The 21,201-nt window shown below is 37.6% G+C and overlaps 2 protein-coding genes across 5 annotated transcripts in view; both read right to left on the bottom strand.

The window, feature by feature from the left end:
* Positions 1–14,368, bottom strand: part of LOC132160154 (serine/threonine-protein kinase MARK1-like) — a 38,832-nt gene extending 24,464 nt beyond the window's left edge. For 2 of the 4 annotated variants that reach the window (XM_059569896.1, XM_059569895.1), the window contains exons 1-3: positions 14,013–14,363; positions 3,210–3,413; positions 2,659–2,712 (exon numbers count right to left, since the gene is read on the bottom strand). In XM_059569896.1, coding sequence (XP_059425879.1) covers positions 2,659–2,712; positions 3,210–3,413; positions 14,013–14,117 — 363 coding nt within the window. In that variant the 5' untranslated portion in view covers positions 14,118–14,363. Of the gene's footprint in view, positions 1–2,658; positions 2,713–3,209; positions 3,414–14,012 lie in introns of all 4 variants that reach the window. The other 2 variants (XM_059569897.1, XM_059569894.1) reach the window with 2 other exon arrangements.
* Positions 14,369–15,124: 756 nt separating this feature from the next.
* Positions 15,125–21,201, bottom strand: part of ptk7a (protein tyrosine kinase 7a) — a 36,535-nt gene continuing 30,458 nt past the window's right edge. Inside the window, exons 14-20 of the mRNA XM_059569887.1 lie at positions 19,000–19,200; positions 18,767–18,916; positions 18,436–18,665; positions 18,069–18,149; positions 17,821–17,972; positions 17,391–17,569; positions 15,125–16,032 (exon numbers count right to left, since the gene is read on the bottom strand). Of these exons, the coding sequence (XP_059425870.1) occupies positions 15,872–16,032; positions 17,391–17,569; positions 17,821–17,972; positions 18,069–18,149; positions 18,436–18,665; positions 18,767–18,916; positions 19,000–19,200 (1,154 nt within the window). The 3' untranslated portion in view covers positions 15,125–15,871. The remainder of the gene's footprint in view (positions 16,033–17,390; positions 17,570–17,820; positions 17,973–18,068; positions 18,150–18,435; positions 18,666–18,766; positions 18,917–18,999; positions 19,201–21,201) is intronic.

Here is a 21,201-nt window from a genome sequence, read left to right as displayed (position 1 = left end):
TGACCTTTGTCATGGTCTACCAGTTGAGCTACACCAATAAATAAAATAACAAAAAACACGTTATTTAACAATTCTCGTAGAGGTGTTAAAGCATGGACAGTGAATGCCAAACGTCATTCTGACACCCTTGAAAGTGTTTCGAAGCATACTGACCCATGCAATCCCTTTATTAAATAACCTTTATCAAATGGTGTTAGTGACGTGTACATGCAAAGTTCATTTAACCGAAGTAATTTCACTATTTGTGACCATTAGGACCACGCCTTTAAAAACCTTAGGAATTTATTCAAGACTCGCTTGGAATTTCAAAACCCTCAACTGCTCTTAATGAACAATGGGAGATGGGGGAAACTATTAGTATTTTTTTCGCAAATCCATTATGTCAGCGGTTCTCAAAATATTCTCTTAAATCTATGAAATCTCTGCTCGACAAAGCATTTAATGGGTTCTTTAACAGTAATGAAGAAAATGTCACGCCTCCACAAACACCCCACCCGTCAACACTGAAAATAAAAAACGATCCTCTGAATGAGCCAGTCCTCGGCTAACATCATGTTATGCCAGCTTTGGGATTTTGAAATCACCAACTGTACTGAAGGAGAGAAAGGACATGAATATAGCTTTAGAATGTTCAGTGGACAGTATGAGACAGTCTCGCATGAGCTCTGATGTTGTTCTCATCACGAGAGGCTGCGTCATTTTCTTTAAGGTCATCGCTGCTTATAAAAGCCAAGAAGTGGCTTATAAACAGCCACTCTGACATTTTCTGCTCCAAGACAAAAAGGCAAGCCCTTTATTCGCTGCTATTATCATGCAGTTCAGCAGATATTTATGTTGGATAGGGTTGGGTATCGATTGGGTTTTTTATGATACGATACAGGTGCCAAATCGATACTCTTCAGATGGCACTGGTGCCTTAACTTTATCTGAACTGATACTTAAAAGAAAGAGCCAAAAAAAAAACACTTGGTTAACATTAAAGACCACTTAAAATATTTAAAATAAATATACATAGCATTCACAAGCTTACCGGATGGTCTCATTTCCCAAGTTGTGCTTCCCTTACTCTGAGGCTTATAAATGTATTTCATGATCTGGGTCATTATTTAACTCAAAACAATATTTAATAACAAAACCACACATAATGTATCTGTCAAGCACTCTGAAAATGAGCGCTGTCTGTCACTGTCTTTAATCAGTTCTGTGATTGACTGTATGGTAGGGCGCATGCACTGTAATATGTTTTATATTCAACTTACAATTTTCAAATGAAAATAGCAGCATGATCGTTTTATAAAGTATGCGTTCATATATGTTTCAATAACGTAACTGGGAAACCCATTGCTGCCTCCCTATATTTATGACAATGTACTGCCATATTGGCACTGGGTTTTGGCAGGGGTTTATGAAGAGTTGTAAAGTTGTAAGAGTTGTAAAGTTGTAAGAGTACAGTTTGTAAAGCAAGAATAACATGAGAATACAACTCTTTAACAGTAACAGTCGGAGCTCATGTCTTCGTCACTCTTTACCTCCGCCCACACCGCGCCTCAAGGAGCTCTGCTGTTTCCGGAGATAATCGTAAAGCTGTATCTTTCATTTATAAATATGTTAAAACTAAAGACTTTTTGGAGATATTAAGGATGCAGTAATACTCTATAGGTACTCAAGATTAACATGGGATTGCGTGTTATGTCACCTTTAAACAAGCTAGAAACATGCTAACAATGCCTAAGTGCATTTAAACATGCTAGCAACTTGCTAAAATATTTTAACAACATGCCAACAATGCCTTTAAACATGCTAAACGTGTTAGCAACATGCTTAAATGCCTAGGAAAATGCAATTAAGAACACAAACAATCTAGCAACATGCTAACAATGCCCAAGTGCATATTAAACATGCTAAAGATGTTAACAACATGCTAACATGAACTAGGAACATGCTAAACAAGCTAGCAACTTGCTAAAATATTTTAGCAACATGCTAACAATGACTAGGAGAATGCTGTTAGGAAAACAAACATGCTAGCAACATGTTAGCAAAATGCTAACAATATATAGAAACATGCTAGACATGCTAACAATGCATGTTGCATGTAGTGCTGCAATTTTACTACTTTTGACTAGCCTGAACTAGATTTTTAGTCTAGGAAAACATCCTCTGGGGTTTGCATTAGTTTAGCAGTAACATAACGACCATATTTTTTGTGATCAAACATGTATCTTGAAAAACGTTGGTCAAATGCAGATTGCACATAAAACGCAACCTTAATGAGAGTTTAGAGCACAAAAGATTTTGAGGATTGAATAATCGATTGATTTTAGAAGGTTAGTGATATCAAAACATAATATCCATGTTTGTTTAAGTTCCATATGTTTATCGTACTAACATTCACAGGGACTTTTCACCAGTGTTTAAATTATGAATTATTAAATTCAATTGTCGTGTCTACAAAGATACGGAGAACAAGTTTCGAAACCCAGATTTCTAATGTGCTTGTAAGCCTATATATATAACTTAAAATATAGGCAACAGGGTGAATGTCAAAAACCGTGCAAAGAACATGTCACAAACATGTATTTGCTCAAAGAAAATTGTAAATTTTTAACGATTAAGATTTCACATTACGAAATAACACTCAAGACACTGAGGTCTCACCTTTTGTAGGCTTGTGGGGTTGAGCTGAGTTTTATCAATGATCTTCACCGCTACCTGAAAAACAAATACAGTGTTACTGTGAAATGTGTATATTAATAGATTCCTATAAATAGCCTATACATCTAAATATCTAAATGCTATGGGGGCATCTGCTTCATCATTCCTTCCTGCGTCAGAGCAAAACGGCTCCATTTCTTACATAATCTGGAGTTTCTGTTGGTCCTGCGAGCATGTTCTGATGTACAGGCCGTTAAATAATGCATGCTGTTTCCAGCACTAAGTAATTGTCTTTAATTTAAAACTCAAAAGAATCTTTTCCTAAAAGTGTTAGCATTATTACTGTATGTATTAGCATTTTCAAACGATTAATCGCAGATATATATATATATATGCATGGATCAATATTTTCTAAATATATACTGTATGTGCGTGTATTTATATATGCATAATAAATATACACAATGCACGTAAACAAAACTTTTTATTTTGGTTATCACGATTAATCATTTGAAAGCCCTAGTATATATAACAATAAATATGTATCTGCTCACCTCTCTTCCTGTTAAAATATGGCGGGCAAGTTTGACTTTAGCAAAGTTCCCTTTGCCGATGGTTTTGAGGAGTCTGTAGTTCCCGACGTGAGGCTGTTCGTCTGTGATGGACGCCACTGAGTTACGGCAGCGCAGGAGACTCTGTCGACTCGCTGATTTCGTGGGCGGTGCTGGTGTGTCGGTGAACCCATCGACAGATGTGTGCTGAGAGATGGAAGAAGAGGGAGGTCATGTCAAATTGGACACGCAGTGGATAAGACACATGCCTTTGGTGTGAGAGACCCAGGTTCGAATCCACTGAGACACCAATGTGTCCCTGAGCAAGACACTTAACCCCTAGTTGAAAGTGAAGTGACATTCAGCCAAGTATGGTGACCCATACTCAGAATTTGTGCTCTGCATTTAACCCATCCGAAATGCACACACACAGAGCAGTGAACACACACACACACACACTGTGAACACACACCCGGAGCAGTGGGCAGCCATTTATGCTGCGGCGCCCGGGGAGCAGTTGGGGGTTCGATGCCTTGCTCAAGGGCACCTAAGTTGTGGTATTGAAGGTGGAGAGAGAACTGTACATGCACTCCCCCCACCCACAATTCCTGCCGGCCCGGGACTCGAACTCACAACCTTTCGATTGGGAGTCCGACTCTCTAACCATTAGGCCACGACTTCCCTACAAGAGGAGTTGCTCCAGAGGCGTGCGACCTCTGACATATAGCAATTGTAAGTCGCTTTTAAAAGTGTCAGATAAATGTAAATATATATTTATTATTATTATTTTTAAAAGAAAATGCAATAAAAAAATGCACTCACACTCAAATAGCTATACTCCTATAATATCCTACTTAATTTTTAAAACTACAAAAAAAGTGTTTATATAATTAAACTATTATTAAAAAAATAACTGACATATGAAATTTGAACTTATTTAAACAACATATTTCAATTGTGGAATTTTAATGCCATCATACCAACACTATTGCTGGATTTCAGATTTAGTTGAGAGGTAAATCAAATCAAATCTATCTGTAAATATATGCATATATAAATAGATTTTGATTTTATTAATTTTTTGTCAAAAAAAAAGCATTACAAAATCAAGTTACAAAACCTCAAAACAATGTGAAAAAACAAGTTGGACCATAACAGGGCAGACTACATTCAATTTTAAATGGTGAGTGAGCAAAACTTTTTAAATTTATTACATTTTTGCCAAACCAAAATATGTAATACAATAATAAATAAAAATGTTTTACATTCAATTAGTATTACTTTCTGTGCTTGTACTCTCAGAACACATTCTTCTATACCAATGCGCTAATTTTCTATTATTGTTCTATGTAAACAGGCGCTAGACGGATGTGCATGTCCATTGCATTAGCATCTTGTATCGTTTGCACTTCTTGCACATGAGTGGTCCAATCAAAAGGCATGAAAATAATCCCCTTTAAATAATGACATTACAACATTACAACATCATCATACATTTAATCATAATGCTAACAAACTCATCAACTTCAAAAAAGAAAAAAAAATAATAATAATAATAATACTAACAAGAGAATTAAAGTACAACATTCAAATTGTATGAATCTGTACACATGCAGATGTGTTTGGCTGTTATTCTGTCCCCATTTTTTTCAGCATCTCACGCCATGATCATTTTTTTTAAGATAACACATCACGTCAAAAATGGTTTAACTTTTAAAAGTTTGTCAAGACCCCTGCATTCCATTTCATTCTGTCTCACTCAGTCCGGCTGTTTCTGAACACACACACACACACACACACACACACACACACACACACACACACACACACACAATTAGTCCTATGTGAATGAAATGTGTCACAGTAAAAGACTCTCTTAAGGGCACTTTTTGAGCTCAGTCAAACAATGGAGCTAGTTAACTTTAGCTAGACCGCCGTCGAAATCTGGCGGTCAATATACAGAAGCTACTGGATAGAGTGGAAAATGAGCGGCACCCTTCAGCCTGAAGCACAGAGAGCACTTACAACAGACTCCATTACCAGAGGAGCAGGGAAGATTCAAGTACCTGAGACTGTCTACGATATGAAATCTGATCTGTCTTGGCCATCATAAAAGCCCTCATTTTGAACGTCATGAAACAATATGATTGAATATGAAGCTCCACAAGAATATGATTGGTTTTAAGCTACATACGAATGGAAAAGCCTCGTTGAAAATGACTACCCGTATCCAATAAATACTATTTGACTTACTTCTTACTTGTTTACTTGCTTATTATGAAAGAAGAAACAGAGTGCTGCTTACATGTGACTGGTCTCTGAATTATTTATTAATTCATTTTTTTCAGAATGAGAACAATAAACTGTTGGTTTTATACATTTTTAATGACTTTTCAAACCATTCAGCCCACCAACCACAGTATTGACATAACTAAAGAACAAAGCCATTAAGTGTAATGCATGCAGCATACAGCACAGCAGGTAACTTGGAATCTTTAGCAGTAAAATAAGAGGCCAGATACTGATACTACATTTCACAAGTAATACAAGACTAACTAATGTAAGAAAAAAGCCCTGAAGCAACTGGTGAAGACAAGTGAACCAAGAACAGTTTGTGAGAATGGAATTAAGTTCTCTTTTAAGGCCCAATATGCATTTAATAACTTAGGACTTTCAAGACAAACTGGCTGAACTGAAGTTGTGTCCAAAACTCAGTGAATGGAAGAGTCTGTTGTGAATAACTGCTGAGTCACTAGTACAGTAAAGTCCTGTGACTCTGCTGAACTGAGGATGACCTGTGCTTTATAACACAATGACACACGTCGCATTAACACTAGAGAAAGACCTTGTATAGTGGTCTTACTATGGCCATGTCTCCTCCACTGTTCCTCACGGCACACAACAACATTAAGGTAAGCCAATAAAGATCTCATCCATTCACCCTGATCAATACGCCTCACAATGAAGGATAGTTTAAGGGCATGGATGTCACATGTTGAGCTTTATCAGCAGGATTTGTGGCATGATGTTAATTTGAACACATCTCTGTGTACAGTAGTGATGGTCTATGAGTCCAGCATTGTGGAGGGGTCAAAAGCATAAAAGCTTGGAAGTTTGTTTAATTTGACTGAAGTACTGAGTATTTTAGTACCCAATTACTCTTCTTCTCATGGCAATTTTTATTTTTAACTGAGAGGATAAAGTCAATTTTCTTTGGTATGACTTCCACGTTATTCTACTAATGCTGTCAATGATGTTTAAGGTTACACATGGTTTTATTAAAATGTTTATGCCCTTTCCTAGAAAAGTTTCAATTTCAAGTACTGTTTTACTACTATGGTACTATTTTTTACAATAACTATAAACATTTTCACATTTAAGACTTTAATTTAGCTATATTTTCAGGTTATAAAGGTTTTTTTTATTCATGAATATCACTAAGCTTTCAGGGAATTGCACCACATGACATTGTATAACCTTTCCTTTTCATAAAAAGATCAAATTATCTTTAAGAGACTTATTGATCTTGACACACAATCTTGTGGGTCTTCTGGGTCCTCTCTATGATATCATTTCCTGCTATAAGGTTTTTTTTTTCCATGCATGCTGGCTGTCACCATGCCATTCTTTTACAGACATTTATTTTCTATCTTAGCAGTCAAATAAGGTCACAGCTCCCCTAAACAAGGACAATTAGCGAGTTGTGTTAGTGTCGCCTTGCCTTGAATAGAAAACTATTTTTGACATCAATGCAAGCAGAATTCAGTATTACACAAAGCTGAAGCACATTTTTACTCAACAAAGAAGCTATTAGAACACGCATGCAGAGCTTTGAAGAAACACAAGCTCGTGCCAGAGAGGAATCTGGCAGATAATAACTGAAATATGACAATATTCAGTCAGCTGGTGTCATCCCTGTGATCTTCCCGAGCAAACGTCAAAGTTTCAACAAATCTGGCTGGACTCCTGAAACTCGCCACACAACCCACATTCAGACAGTGTGATTTACCGCACAAATCACTCCTGAAGCCTCAAGAAACGAAACTAGGATCCACATTATCTTGCGTTTTGAGCACAATGGCAGAAAGCCCAATCCAGGCCTTGACAATCAGCATTCAGTGTAACCGGTGACTCAGCGAGATATCGGATGATCCAAACACATGATACCCAATGCTGCCCAGGAGCAGATTTTGCATTCGAAGATGGCTATACAGGCAAAACTGAATAACTCAGTAAAATACTGCTTCAGAATTATTAGTGCAGTCATAAGTTTATATATACATATACTATATATATATATATATATATACATAAATACATCTATATGCATATATGTATATTAGGGGTGGAACGATACATGTATTCGTACTGAACCGTCATGATACAGACATCTTGGTTCGGTGCATGAGGCCTTGCGACGAATATTCACCCCCAATCCAGAAGGGGGCATCAGCAGCAATGCAACACTGTTTGATAACTGGCCGCCAGCAGAAGGACAGTGAATGCCGTGAGTTGCGCACTTGAAAACAAAGTCTACTAGACAGTGACCATGTGCTGAATGCGTCTCTCACAGACTGACAAAGGAGTATACTTTAAAGGCTTGTGCTCTCAACTGTTTGTGAAATGGAGCTTTGTGCTCGTGTATCCTACCCTTCTCAGTCGGCACAAATCTAAATATTCCATAATATTTCCATATTTGCGATGTAACGTATCTGAATGCTAAACTATAATTTATTATGTCTATTATAGGCTTTGTGATTCAGTTGCGTTCTGGGTCAACGGTGACACAGAGCTGATGTTCGGTTCACTGTATTTTATTTTGATAAAGTACCAACTGTGCTGTCAATATAGCAATGCTGGAACTGTGTGTGTGTGTGTGTGTGTGTGTGTGCGCACCTTCAACTGTTACCTTATACCAGCAAATTCAACTTTACACACTTATTGTCTTAATAATGCATCACTATAAAGGTCTGCTTTTTTCTGTGTACACTCATAATGAAAACAAAACATTGTGCTTTTGTAAAATAAAGAAAACAAATAGGATGTGGCTTTCTGCCATTTGAGTTTCCTTTCTGTGAACAAATGAAGCGTCACAAAAATTAACAAACTCAGTGTATATAGGCTATGATACACAGTTTTTTTTTCTTTTGTTTATCTGTAAACTAAATCAAATATATTTCAAGAATTTATTAATTGTGTGTTTATATGTACAGCAGTTTATATATATATATATATATATATATATATATATATATATATATATATATATATAACAATGATATATTTAGTATTTAAATTTAAAAACTCACGACTGCACTATATATATATATACACACACACAGACACACACACACATACATACACTAGGGCTGTCAGTCGATAAAATTTTTTTATCCAATTAATTAGGCTACATGATTTGTCGATTAATTAATCTAATTAAACGCAAATTACATTTACTGTGAAAATGCCCCTAAAAGATTATTTAGAGCTATTTTTTTTGTGTCACCTTTTTTGTTCAACACAAGAAAGTAACTCATTTATGAGTAAATTATTACATAACTAAAGTTTTTATGTATAAACTATCATTTTAAAGTTTTTTGATACTCTAAGTAAAACTGCCCTTTTTATGAATGGGCCTTTGAATCATTGAATCACACGATTCGTTCAAAATGTGGATACTTTCAGAAACTAAACACCGCTGTGTTGTTCAGACACACAACAGTTCTGCTGTGGCTTTATAGATAATATTCTTGTTGGCAAAAACAGACAATATTGTGTTTAAAATATTACCCTATAATATTAACTTCTAATTTACTGAACTGTTGTATGAAATCAAAATTGCACTTGTGCTATTTGGGACAAACAGCACTTGTGTGATATTGCTCTCGCTGCTCGTCTGATATCAATTATTATGATATCAATATTATCAACCATACTTTTCAGAACAATAAGCTTTGTAAAAATCAATGTGTTTCAGAAAGGAGGGGCAGAGAGGAGCAAAAACTATTTAAGGTATGTGAAAAATAATGTGTTTTTTTAACCTTAAACAGTGTAAATATTGCATTACACCAAATAATTTTATTTGTAGCATCATCACATGATCCCTTTAAATTAGACCAAAATAATAATTTTAACAAAACTGCTTTAAAGCTTAATATTTATAAAGTAAACAAACTTGTCCACCTACAAAAATACATTAATTCGATAATTTGACCTTTGTTATCGCAAGGTATGTGGTGTGACATTTCTGCAAATTATGATGACCCCAATAAAATGATGACGTCAATAAAAGTTAAAAGTTTAAAACCCTTAAAAAGAACTGCATTCAGTTCCATTCTGCTGCACTGCGTCTGTAAAACACACACTGTTAAAGGGCCCTTAGAAGGCATCCAAGCAGCTCACTTGGTTTTGCAACACAGCTCACATCTGATCAGAAGCCACAGATAAATAGTGAACCCTGAAGAGAACACAGATGAGATGAAACAGCTGCAGTTTTCCAGACTTTCATGACACAGCAGCATCAGCATTCCTGCTTTAGCATGACAATGAACACACTGCCTGAACAAAAACATTCCGGGAAGGTACGATCAACCGTAAAAACATCCCCCTGCGCGCACACGCACACACTTGTCTCTTTAAAAGCCCTCCCTTCTCTCGCAGCCTTTCTTCCACTTGTTACACAACTGTTGTCAAATGAAAGCCTTCCGATGTGCATCTGCAAAAACTCTTTCTTGCATCTCGCATCACTCTGACTTCCATACTCCATTGTTGAAACATACTATGAGCAAGTACACAAAATGGAAAAAATAAAACATTCTAAAATTCTAGCAGGCTCGATTTCATGCATCGCTGATTTCTGAAATGCGACAGAAACATTTACACACTTGCAACCATGTATTGCATTCTCACGGTGGCCACAAGAGGAGCTATAGCATCACAAGTTAGTTAATCATAGGGTAGCAACAACTATACATAAAACTGAAAATAATCAATAATTAAAATAATCTACAATGAACCTGATATTGATTAATTGCATCTATTTGTTTCCACCTCCGCAAGTCTTATTATTTTACAGCAGTGAATAACACAACTAAAGCGAGCATTCGCATTCAGCGTGAAAAAGCCTTTTGACGTGTTTACACCTGGTACTAAGATGCGTTTCTATAAAACCAATCACAAGTTGACATGTTAATGAGGTCAAATATTTAGTGGTCGACCGATATGTGTTGTTCAGCCGATGCCGATATCTTGGAAAGCGGGGGGGCTGTTAGCCGATATAAAGCTGATAATAATTGTTTTATTATTATTATTAGTATTTAAGAAATGTCTAATCATTTGACAATTAATTAAAAAATAAATGTGTAAAAGAAACATGCTTAAACTTTAGATGACAGTATTTTTCAAAATTAAATAAATATTTAATAAAAATAGAATTAAAAAGTAATTAAACACTGTAATCAAACAGGGCACTCAGTATTCTGGGAAGTTTGTGTGCACTGGGAACCATATTCTTCAAATAAAGCCAGGCTAACATTCATTTTACATACAGCACACAGAGAAAATAACATGAATGAGATAGTGGGCAAATGCACAAAGCGCAGCATAATTTGAAATCAGGAGTTTCAAGTTTAAAGCATTCAATATACACGGACCGACCATCACAAAGTGAGCACGCGATCATGCTGGATAAAAAATGCACACTTCACAAGATCTCACAGCTGGATTCGACTAAGTTTGCAAGGTTTGTGAAATTAAATGTTCATTAGCCATTCAAAGATTTGTTTAAATTCATTAAAAGTGTATTTGCTTAATGCTGACGGCAAACGACAAAGTATTATAATGTTTGTCTTTCTATTATTAAGAGTCCTAATATAAAAGCAATCGTTATAATACTCTCTGTATACATTCACTCCTTTGTTTAACCGTTCTATCTGATTATTAGACTGACTTCTATCCGTATTAGACAGAACTATTAATGACAAACAAGAGAGAGTGTGAGCACTGTGTGTCAAAATAAAAGTCCCGCTTCGAACACATTGGCCAAACAGAAAAACGTATTGGCCGATGCCGATATTTGAAAAATGCCAAATATCGGCAGATATATCGGCCTTGGCGATATAACGGTCAACCACTAGTCATTTTTTTTAGCTTGTCTACTTGTCTGACTGCTTCCAGAGGTAGTAATGTATTCGCTATCTAGACAGTTTGGCTTGAAGGGGAAGAATGTATCAAGCACAATGTTTTCCTACCATCCCTTATTCTTATGCTAACTTCCCATGCTATCGGAATTAATAATACTGGTTAGTTACCATAATTAATACTCCTTGCAGCCCTGTTCTCCAATTACTGGGGCCACTTGGACTTCACGTTCACGTTCTCCAATTACACACAGACAGTAAGACATCTGTGCAGGAGGGGGTGAGAGCGCCTTACATTTTGACAGCTGCATTGATTATAACAGAGAGGAGTGCACTGATATCCAAAACCCTTTGACCTCTGTCTGGACACACTGCAGCAAACAGTGCTTTACAACACTCCTTCCTCTTATCCACATATCAATCCGCCTGCGACTTCAAGCCCAATGACAACAATAAAACCCAATCAATATCTGATGACTATTTCAAACTCTTCTTCTGTAGGTTTATAGAACTCATATCATGAGGGAGTCTGCAACACTCATAATGTAGTTCAAGAAATAATTCACAGAGAAATGTAAATTCTGTCATCATTTACTCAACCTTGTGTCGTTCCTAACCTGTATGACTTTTCTTCTTCTGTGAAAGTCATATAGACTTCATATAGGAACTTAGTCAAATAGAAACAATATGAGTAGTATATTCATATGTATATATATATATATATATATATATATATATATATATTTTTTTTTTTTATATGTTTTTACATTTTACATTTACTAACTTTAAGTTTAATTTTGAACCGATTACAAATATTTCCATGACTTTTGAGATTTCATTACGTTCCATCATTATTTGCAAATTGGAAATCACAGTTTAAACTTCCCGGATTTTTTCAGATACTACAAGACGTCACAGAGCAAGCAGTGTAAAACATGTTTAGTGGCTATGCAAAAGACATACAATTTAAATATTCAAAACTGAGCAGGGAAAAATGTGTAAAAGTGAAAGTGTAGGAATCCTTCACTAAAAACCGTGATCAGCAATTACACAACTCTGGCCACACACCCCGACCATCTCTGAACATTTCATTAATCTCAGCTTGTAATTACATGATGGAGTCAACAGCCCCTCTGTGACCATTATCAAAGTCATAAAGACTCTCCCACAAGTGCACGAGTCTTTACATAACCCATAACCTGAGATGACATTAAACCCACAGGAGCATCACACTCCGGCTTTCTTCAGAAACATTCCCAATGAGCTGCCAATCATGAATTCCTCTAGGATTCAAGATTTTTTTGTGTGTGTGAATCTTGCTAATGACGCAAAAACTAAAATCCGAAAAACCACACTGCATTTCCTCATACCTACAAATCACATTTATTTCATGATAGACTGATATTTCTGGAAGGCAAATGAATTGTCCAACAACATTTTAAAATCTGAAAGATTAAAAAAACTGGGAACACTGAACATTTATGGTGATTATTTAGTCCTTTTGAAGCATGGCAGAGAGTAAACTAAGATTGTTAAAAAAAAAGTCTCCTGTTGTGTTTCTCAGAGAAAAAAAAAAGATAAATCACAGATTATATTGTACCTAGTAGCCCCGCCCACAGTTAAATCTGATTGGTCCAAATTCACGCTAAAATCCAAATCGCTACAAGCCTTGCGAAGGCTGGAACGACATGAAGGAGAGTAAAATATCATTTCTGGGTAAAGTATATTGTTATTTACCCTTGTGTCAGTCCAAATATCTGCCAACAGCTTTGTCAGTGGATAAATGTCATGTAAAATAACTGCATTTCATTCTAGCATTTGGTTTTCTACATCCAATGTGCTGTTATTGGTTTGTTTTGAGAATATCAGTTGCAGGTCACTGAAAACCCCATTTGATAAACTCTACAGTAGGCCTACTGGGCTTATTTTACTTGTGACCCTGGAGCACAAAACCAGTCGTAAGTAGAACAAGTATATTTGTAGAAATAGCCGGAAATACACTGTATTCAGAGTCAAAATTATCAATTGAAATGCCAAAATTAATGAGGATATTAAGAAAAGATCATGTTCCATTAAATGTAAAAACTGTAAATATATCAAAACCTAATTTTTGATTAGTAATATGCATTGCTTCGGACTTCATTTGGAACTTTTCTTTTTTGAATTTTTCTTATTTTTTTGCACCCAAGGAAATATTGTCCTTTCCTAACAAACCATACATCCGTGGAAAGCTTATTTATTCAGATCAATTAAAAAAACTGTGATTGTGTGGTCCAGGGTCACATATTAATAACAATGTAGTTACATGTAAACAGTAAGAGAATTGGTGCCGGGACGCTGAGGCATGAGCTTGAGTGGGGTCTGACATGATGATGATGATCAGATCATCAGTGTGTTGCATTGATTAACACAGGACAGGGAGGCATCACATGCACCTGAACGGTCCTGAACAAACTATACAGGTACACAAACAAATCTCACTCTAATAATGTCTTCACATCAACACTGGACACTATTATCAAACCTCAGAAGACTAACCGAGTACATGCTCGACCAATCCGGCTCGTTTAACCATTAATAGCGTGCGTCCGCGTCAACGAAACCACAAGAACGCAAACGAGAACAAACGCGTGACAAACGTGAGCGATGCGGTGCATCATTGACTTACATTCTCGGCGTCGCGCTCGTTAACGGTGGGCAATGGCGTTCTGGTCGACATCTTGTGTTTACAGGCCGCTCGCTCCGGCGAAGATAGCGCGGAAGACACGGACATCCGACGCCCGTCACACCGGCATGTCTCCTGGCCTTCGACCTGCGATGCGATGCGGCTTTCCTACAACATGCACATATCCAGGAGCGGCCCGCGTCAGCCGCGAGCGAGCGAGAGAGAGACGCAGCGACGCGACGCAGCGGATGCGCGGACAGAGCGAGCCAGTGTGTGTGTGTGTGTGTGTGTGTGTGTGCTCCTGCATTGATCCTCCCTGATAGAAACACACACAGAGGCAGAGAGGGGGAGGACGATGATAGAATAATCAGTCTATTAGTTTATATGCCTTCAAACACCCGTGCAATTCATTTAAAAAATAATAATAATAGTTGTATTATAATAATTGCAGATCTTTGCGAATGCTTTGTCATGACAAGCTCACTCAATGCTTCATTTCGACACTGTGCCTTGTTTGGGGAAAGTGCACTGCTCTTGAAAATGTCTCTTAAAATAAGAAGCTCACTATAATATACCCCTCTACATCTGAGCTACATCTCCACCTGATGGAGTTAAAACAGAACTGCGCTTCTAACACCAGCTTAGTTAAAGATACAGGACTTTATTTTGATAAAACACATTCAAATTGAAGCCTTAGCGTCTATACCTACATGATTCATTTCAATGTTATGTTGGGAATATAAACAATAGGTTATGAGGCGTCTCAATGTTAACCTTCCTCCACATCACCTGAGATCTAGAAGTTTTATACTTATTGCTCTTTTGTTGTCTATATTCTCCAGTTTGTGTATCAGTGTAGTATAAGTTGTGTTCAGCTATGTTTAGTACAATCATCCTGTGAAATGATATGGTAGCACATTTGGTGCTTGAAGAACAATAGTCTTTACGATTGCAACTGCTGTAGCAAAGCATGGTCAGAATTCATCAGAGAAGACGAATAAAACTAAGAGTGAATGATGGAGACTTGTGTCCAAACACAGATCGGCCTTGAAGAGCATGTTTCACAAAGATCTGAGAGATGTTTTCACATTTACAATACATGAAATCAGACAAGCTTTGTTAAAAAGAGACATTTTATTGCAACAGCAGAGTATGTGACAGAAGCATTTGTTCACTATTTTCAAGAATACCTCTGAATTTTTATAGAAACCAATATGTAACGTGGGGGTAGCAAGTACAAGATAAAACACTGAACTCTTTACTAAGCAATAAAACACTATAAATGTGTATATATATATATATATATAAAAAGAACATTCAAGGCTTTCCGAGTTGTAACATACAGCATACTAAAATCAAGACATCCTTCATTTTACATACAGGCACTTGAAATTTGAACTCAATGATTCTCGACAGGCTGTTTCTAGGAGTACTTCTGAATTATATAAAAAGGTCATAAACATAATAAAAACGTCATATAAACAGTACCTTTCTGTACATTGAACAAACAGGACCTTTTAAATAAATTAAGAGGCTCCCGAGACAATCCTTCTACAATATAAAATTGGTCAGTGCATGGTTTGGTATCACAAACGCACTATATTTTACTACATTTCATTGTTTTGAGTGGGCAAGCTCAAACTGAGAAGTGACGGGGCAGCTTTTGGTGCAAACCCCATTAAAACCAAATGTTTGAGGAACGTTCTAAAAACATTTCATTAAACATATGGAGGAAATGGCGGAGAATTTTTCAAATTTTAAAAAAAATTCCGAGTCCTTTTGTTTTCTTGAGGGATGATGCTTGAATCTGAACGTTTAGGATGGAGGGTTTGGACCACGGCTTGCGGGACGCTCCGGTTCTCTCACACTTTACTTTCAGAGGGCAGGTCGCTGAGGGCGGCGCAGAGGTCGCTGAAAGACAGTCTGTCTTTGGGGCTGGCGGCCCAGCAGCGCACCATCAGCTTGAAGACCCGAGACGGACACCCCTGAGGAGGAGACAACTTCAGCTTCCCTTCCTGCAGAGCTGTAGAGACACAAACAAAGAGAGTTAGAAATAAATCACAGCCGTCAGTCAATAGGGGTTTAACGGGACACGTATTCATACAGAAAACACAGCACTGTTTTAACCACTGCATGAGTGGAACTTCACTGGAATCTTCCAGTTCTATATATTGTTACTTTTTTATAAGAAACAAAGTCTCATCTTTCAAATTATGTAGTTTTTTTTTTCTCCAGTAAATGCCGTTTTGGTGTTTTTCGATGTTTTGTGACAGTTTGCTGTATTAAGGCCTCCGTTCTAGCAGCTTTACTACAAGTGTTAACCTGAAATAAACATGATTGAACATCTCATGCCTCATGTAAGCACTCAATCAGTGCTTCAATCTTGGGAAAGATGGCAATAGTCAAGTCACCTTTATTTATAGAGTGCTTTTAACAATGCAGATTGAGTAACTTTACAGAATTAAATAAGAAAATTGTGTGTCAATAATGCAAAATGACAACAGTAAACACTCAATTTTCAGTTAAAGGCAGTTAAAAGCAATACACAGCTTTTGAAACAAGATGTCACGTAGCATTTCATTTACCTCAGGCAAGTCATCAGTGTTCAAAGCGTGTTAGTTCGCTAGTGAAATGAGGTCTAGAGAAGAGCATTTTACGAAATATTAGACCACATACTCATTATATTTTACCTATTAGTGATGTTATTTAATCTCGGTTTAAATAAAACTGTTATGAAACAAGTTATGCCAGCCATGTAAATCAATATATTTAAAATAAAGTTTTACGTCGATGATTTTTTAATGGTTTGTGTTGATTATTATATTTAAGAATAAATAGTAATTAAATTTAAGCAGTGACCATTTGCATTAAGTGCAAATAGCTATAGATTCTATTTACACTGTTAAAACAGGATTTTCTGCTATTTCTACTAATTGCAAACAGTGGCAATTATCTACACCTCAGTATTGTAGTACATTATAAAACAGTATGCAGTAATAACGTATTGAGTGTAAATGATCATTTTAATTCAAAATATTAAATGGATGCAACCTTATTGGTACAATAAATCCCTCCCTTTTATTACTTTCCACTTTTTGATTATTTCCTTGAATAAATGCCTTTCCGATGTGATATGAGATTTGAAAATTTCGGCAAAAGGAGGATTCGAACTCGGGAGTAATATAAAAGGTTTCCCTTTAGACTAAAACTAAAAAAAAGTAATCCTTCAATGTTAGTAATCCAGTAATCCACTGTTTATTGGTCAGGTTTTTCCCCCTGCTGTACCGAAACAATACCGAACTGTGACGTCAAAACCGAGGTGCGTACTGAACCATCATGTTTGTGTACCGTTACACCCCTATGACTTTTTGTGAGACGCACCTTCTAGAACTTTGTCTTCTGTGAGCTCGGCGTAAGGCAGCTCTCCAAAGCTGAAGACCTCCCACATGAGCACTCCAAACGACCACACGTCCGTCTTGGTGGAGAAATCATCCTCAAAGACGGCTTCAGACGGGAGCCAACGCAGAGGAATCCAGGACTGGCGATAATGATAGTACTCGCTACACAAACACAGAAAATAAACAGTGACGCTTTCGTCAACACAAGGGGGAAGCAGTGTGCGCGATAATAAGAGAAGGACATTCACAAGCCTGTGAACAATCAATACAGGAAGCTTTGCATAGGAAAAGATGACTTCAGAGAACGTTCTTTTCATTCTTCGTTTTATAAATCAAAGGCTTTGGCTCTAAACGTGGATTAGGACACGCTAGTGAACTGAATTGCTTTATTGAAAATGCGTGTTTGGCTGTACCTGTTGTAGACGTCTTTGCTGAGGCCCAGAGCAGACACTTTGATCTGTCGTTTGGAGGAGATCAGGCAGTTGCGTGCAGCCAGGTCTTTGTGGACGAAGCGCTGGTTGGACAGGTGCTCCATGCCTCGAGCCACCTGCAGACACACCGACACCTGCGGCAGACGGCACAGAGTGAGTGCGCTTTGTCCTGACACGTCTTTATGTACATATACTCTATATCAGAGAGACTGAAGACCGTTATTAATTACCTTCTGCTTGGTGCTGAGCGGCTGGACTTTGACTTTCTCGTCTTTGCTCTTGGACACTCTCAGGTATTGCTTCAGATCACCCTGAAAATAACACACAGCAAAATGAGACAAGAGCAAGAGTGAAGAAACACATCTCAGGATGCAATACTACAATTAGCACTTCAAAACCCAACTAGAGTAAAGCCATATGCCACAGGAGCACATAACTGTGAAGCTATCGGGAATAAAAGGGGGTATCGTTAGAACAGACAGACGATAGACAGAAGATAGATGGACAGACAAACATACAAACAGAAGACAGACAGACAGACAGGAGAAAGACAGACACACACACACACACAGATATGACGCAGTGAGCTGATGTTACCATATCAGTGTACTCCATTATCATGTAGTGCGGCTCCACTTCTCTACAGATGCCCAGCAGACGAGCGACGTTAGCATGACTGAGCTTAGCAAACATGTCACACTCGCGACGGAAATCCAACTGTATCTGCTCATCGCGTGACTGCAGACTCTTCACCAGCACCACTGTCTCCTCCTCATCCTCACCGCCCTTCGCTTTGGCCAGGAGCACTTCACCAAACTCTCCTTTACCTACATGAGGAGAAACAGAGTAGATACATACGTTTCTCGTTCGAGATGTTAATGTATGCTATTTGTGAACTAGTCAGTCGGTCTCTGTTTAATTGCTGTACCCAGTGTGGTGATGGTGTGCAGGTTGTTTCGGGGGAAGTGGAGCTTGTCGTGACTGCTGTGGCGTTTGTTGATCCCGCTGGCAGCCATGTTGGTGAGTGCCACCTCCTCCTGGATCTCTGCTGTGGTGTGGCCGTTCTGTTGGACGTCTCCTATGGGTCGATCAGAGAACTGGATCAGAGAACTGGGTCTATTTTTTCACAACTGCATGCTAGCAAAAGACAACAGCACACACCGTTGAGACATTCCACCTCTCGCTCGTCTCCGTCCTCCCCCTTCTGGAGTCTCTTGGCATTGCGCCTCTGCTTGCAGTAAAACATGAGGCCCAGCACGATAATGATGTAGGCCACGGCCGCCCCCACAGACAGACCTATAGTCTGGATCATTTTGTAAGGGGCCTTTTCATCATCTGCTAATGAGTGCTGAACTGGTTTCTCTGTGGACAACCACACACAAAGAATGCATATGTTAAACACCAGTGTTTTTTAGAAAGAGCAGTTTCACTCCAGCATTCCTTTTGATCCCAAAATAGGCTCCTTATAGGAATCAAGTGACAAGCTGGGATGAAGATTCACTTAGGATCTAACAGTTCTGAATTCGCACCAATTTGATGTGCCTCTCCTTTCTCTGAAGTCAACACACCGCTAGACTCAAAGCATTCGTAATTCAGCTTAATGTGGAAATTTAGTTGGTACTCTGATATTAGACCAAAATTGGTTTAGGGGGAACTCTGAAACTGTATTGCAGCATGTATCAGGTTTCAAAGAACCATCTAGTACAAAAATTGGTTCAAACGCGGCTGTGAAGAGCACATAGCTCGAAAAACAGCAGTGGCAGATACAGTGTAATACAGACCTAAAGCATAAAAACATAAACATGAACTCTAATTGGTTAAAAGGATCAAAGAAAATATAATCATTTACAAGTTTTGACAAGCAGGAAGGGGTCTCAGAGCGCAGCAGGGATAATGCATTTTTGTTGGCCAACTATGAAATTAGCATCACCCAGGTTCCTTTGGAAAAAGCCAATAGTATTTTTCCATTGGATTTTGGATAAATTGCAGAAAATAAGCTGTGTGACCGACAAAAGTTAATAATTCTTACATTTTGTTCATCGTGATAATCTTAAAATAATCATAACTTTCATACATTTTTTAAACAAAATTCAACAAACAAACTGTGCCCATCTTAACTATCTTGAGCTTGTGTCAACCAGAGACCTTATTTCTCAGCATTTAACCAAAAACTCATTGACACCAGGACAACCGAATTAGAAGTGCAAAAAATGATTCATGTGGACTTAGCATACTGACGAACAGACAGCTGCTTGGTTCGAACACATTGTCAACAGACAAATCAAAATATTGCTAATGGGAACTTTGTTACTTCCACCATTACTTAATGTTTGGCATCTTCATGGTCAAATTTGTTGAAGTGTTACAGAAAAACAGGTTGGAATATCAAAGAGTTTCCAAGTTTTAATCACAGAGTGCACTGTGTGCTGGAGAAATTCCAAAAAGTACATTTTTGACCAAATTCTAAATTGATGAATTGCTCACAATGACCCCCTTTAACATGTATTACAACAGTCAAATGTACATGTCTGTAAATATACATGTAATCGTAGGTGGTGCCAAAGTATGGAGGTAAATCAGTAGCTAAACTCGAGAGGTTGAAGATCTGAATGTGAGAACTTGTCATATTAATATTTGTATTTGTAAGTTAAAATTTACACTCACAGCTCTGATGTGAAAAGCTGAATCTTTCAATTTGCACACACAGACAATGATCAAAACACCTGTGTTTTGAATTGGAAGTTGTAGATTAATAGTCACAAATGTGTAGAATGACATTCACACAAAGAAAATGACATACACACATGTTTACGACATATTTACTTTTGCACTTTACTTCAGTTTCGCTGCACAACGTCAAGTCGGCACTTACAACCTCTCAGATCTGGAAGTACAAGTTCAAATCCTAGCGCTCTGACTTTTGCCACTCTTTTTGCAGTATTCTGTTGCAAAACTCACTTGTGCACTTGTATATGCAGATGTGAGAGAGCAGAGCTGGGGGCGGGGCTTTGGTGCGAATGAAGACATTTTATTGGTCGATGCCCGACCAATGAACAACGCCAATTGTTTTCACTGAATATCCTTAGCTTTGACAGGATTTAAAGACACTGCATTCATTTTGCCATTCAGGTATTATCTGGTAGACAAATAATGCAACATATTTTATATGTATATCCCACTGCATATTGCAGAGTAAACTCGCATGCTTTGATCTCACCGCCACGCGGTCACGTGGTTCATGGAGCTATCAATAGTACTAAACTAAACGTTTTGTCAATATGCTTGAAATTTATTAATTGGGACAGACAACAGTTTCATTATATTTGCAGCGATTTCTAGTAATTTGTAACACTTAAAGAGTAA

The sequence above is a fragment of the Carassius carassius genome, chromosome 16 (assembly GCF_963082965.1).
Source record: "Carassius carassius chromosome 16, fCarCar2.1, whole genome shotgun sequence".
Taxonomy (NCBI): domain Eukaryota; kingdom Metazoa; phylum Chordata; class Actinopteri; order Cypriniformes; family Cyprinidae; genus Carassius; species Carassius carassius.
The sequence above is the reverse complement of the archived record's forward strand: the minus strand, read 5'-3'. Positions and strand labels throughout refer to the sequence as shown.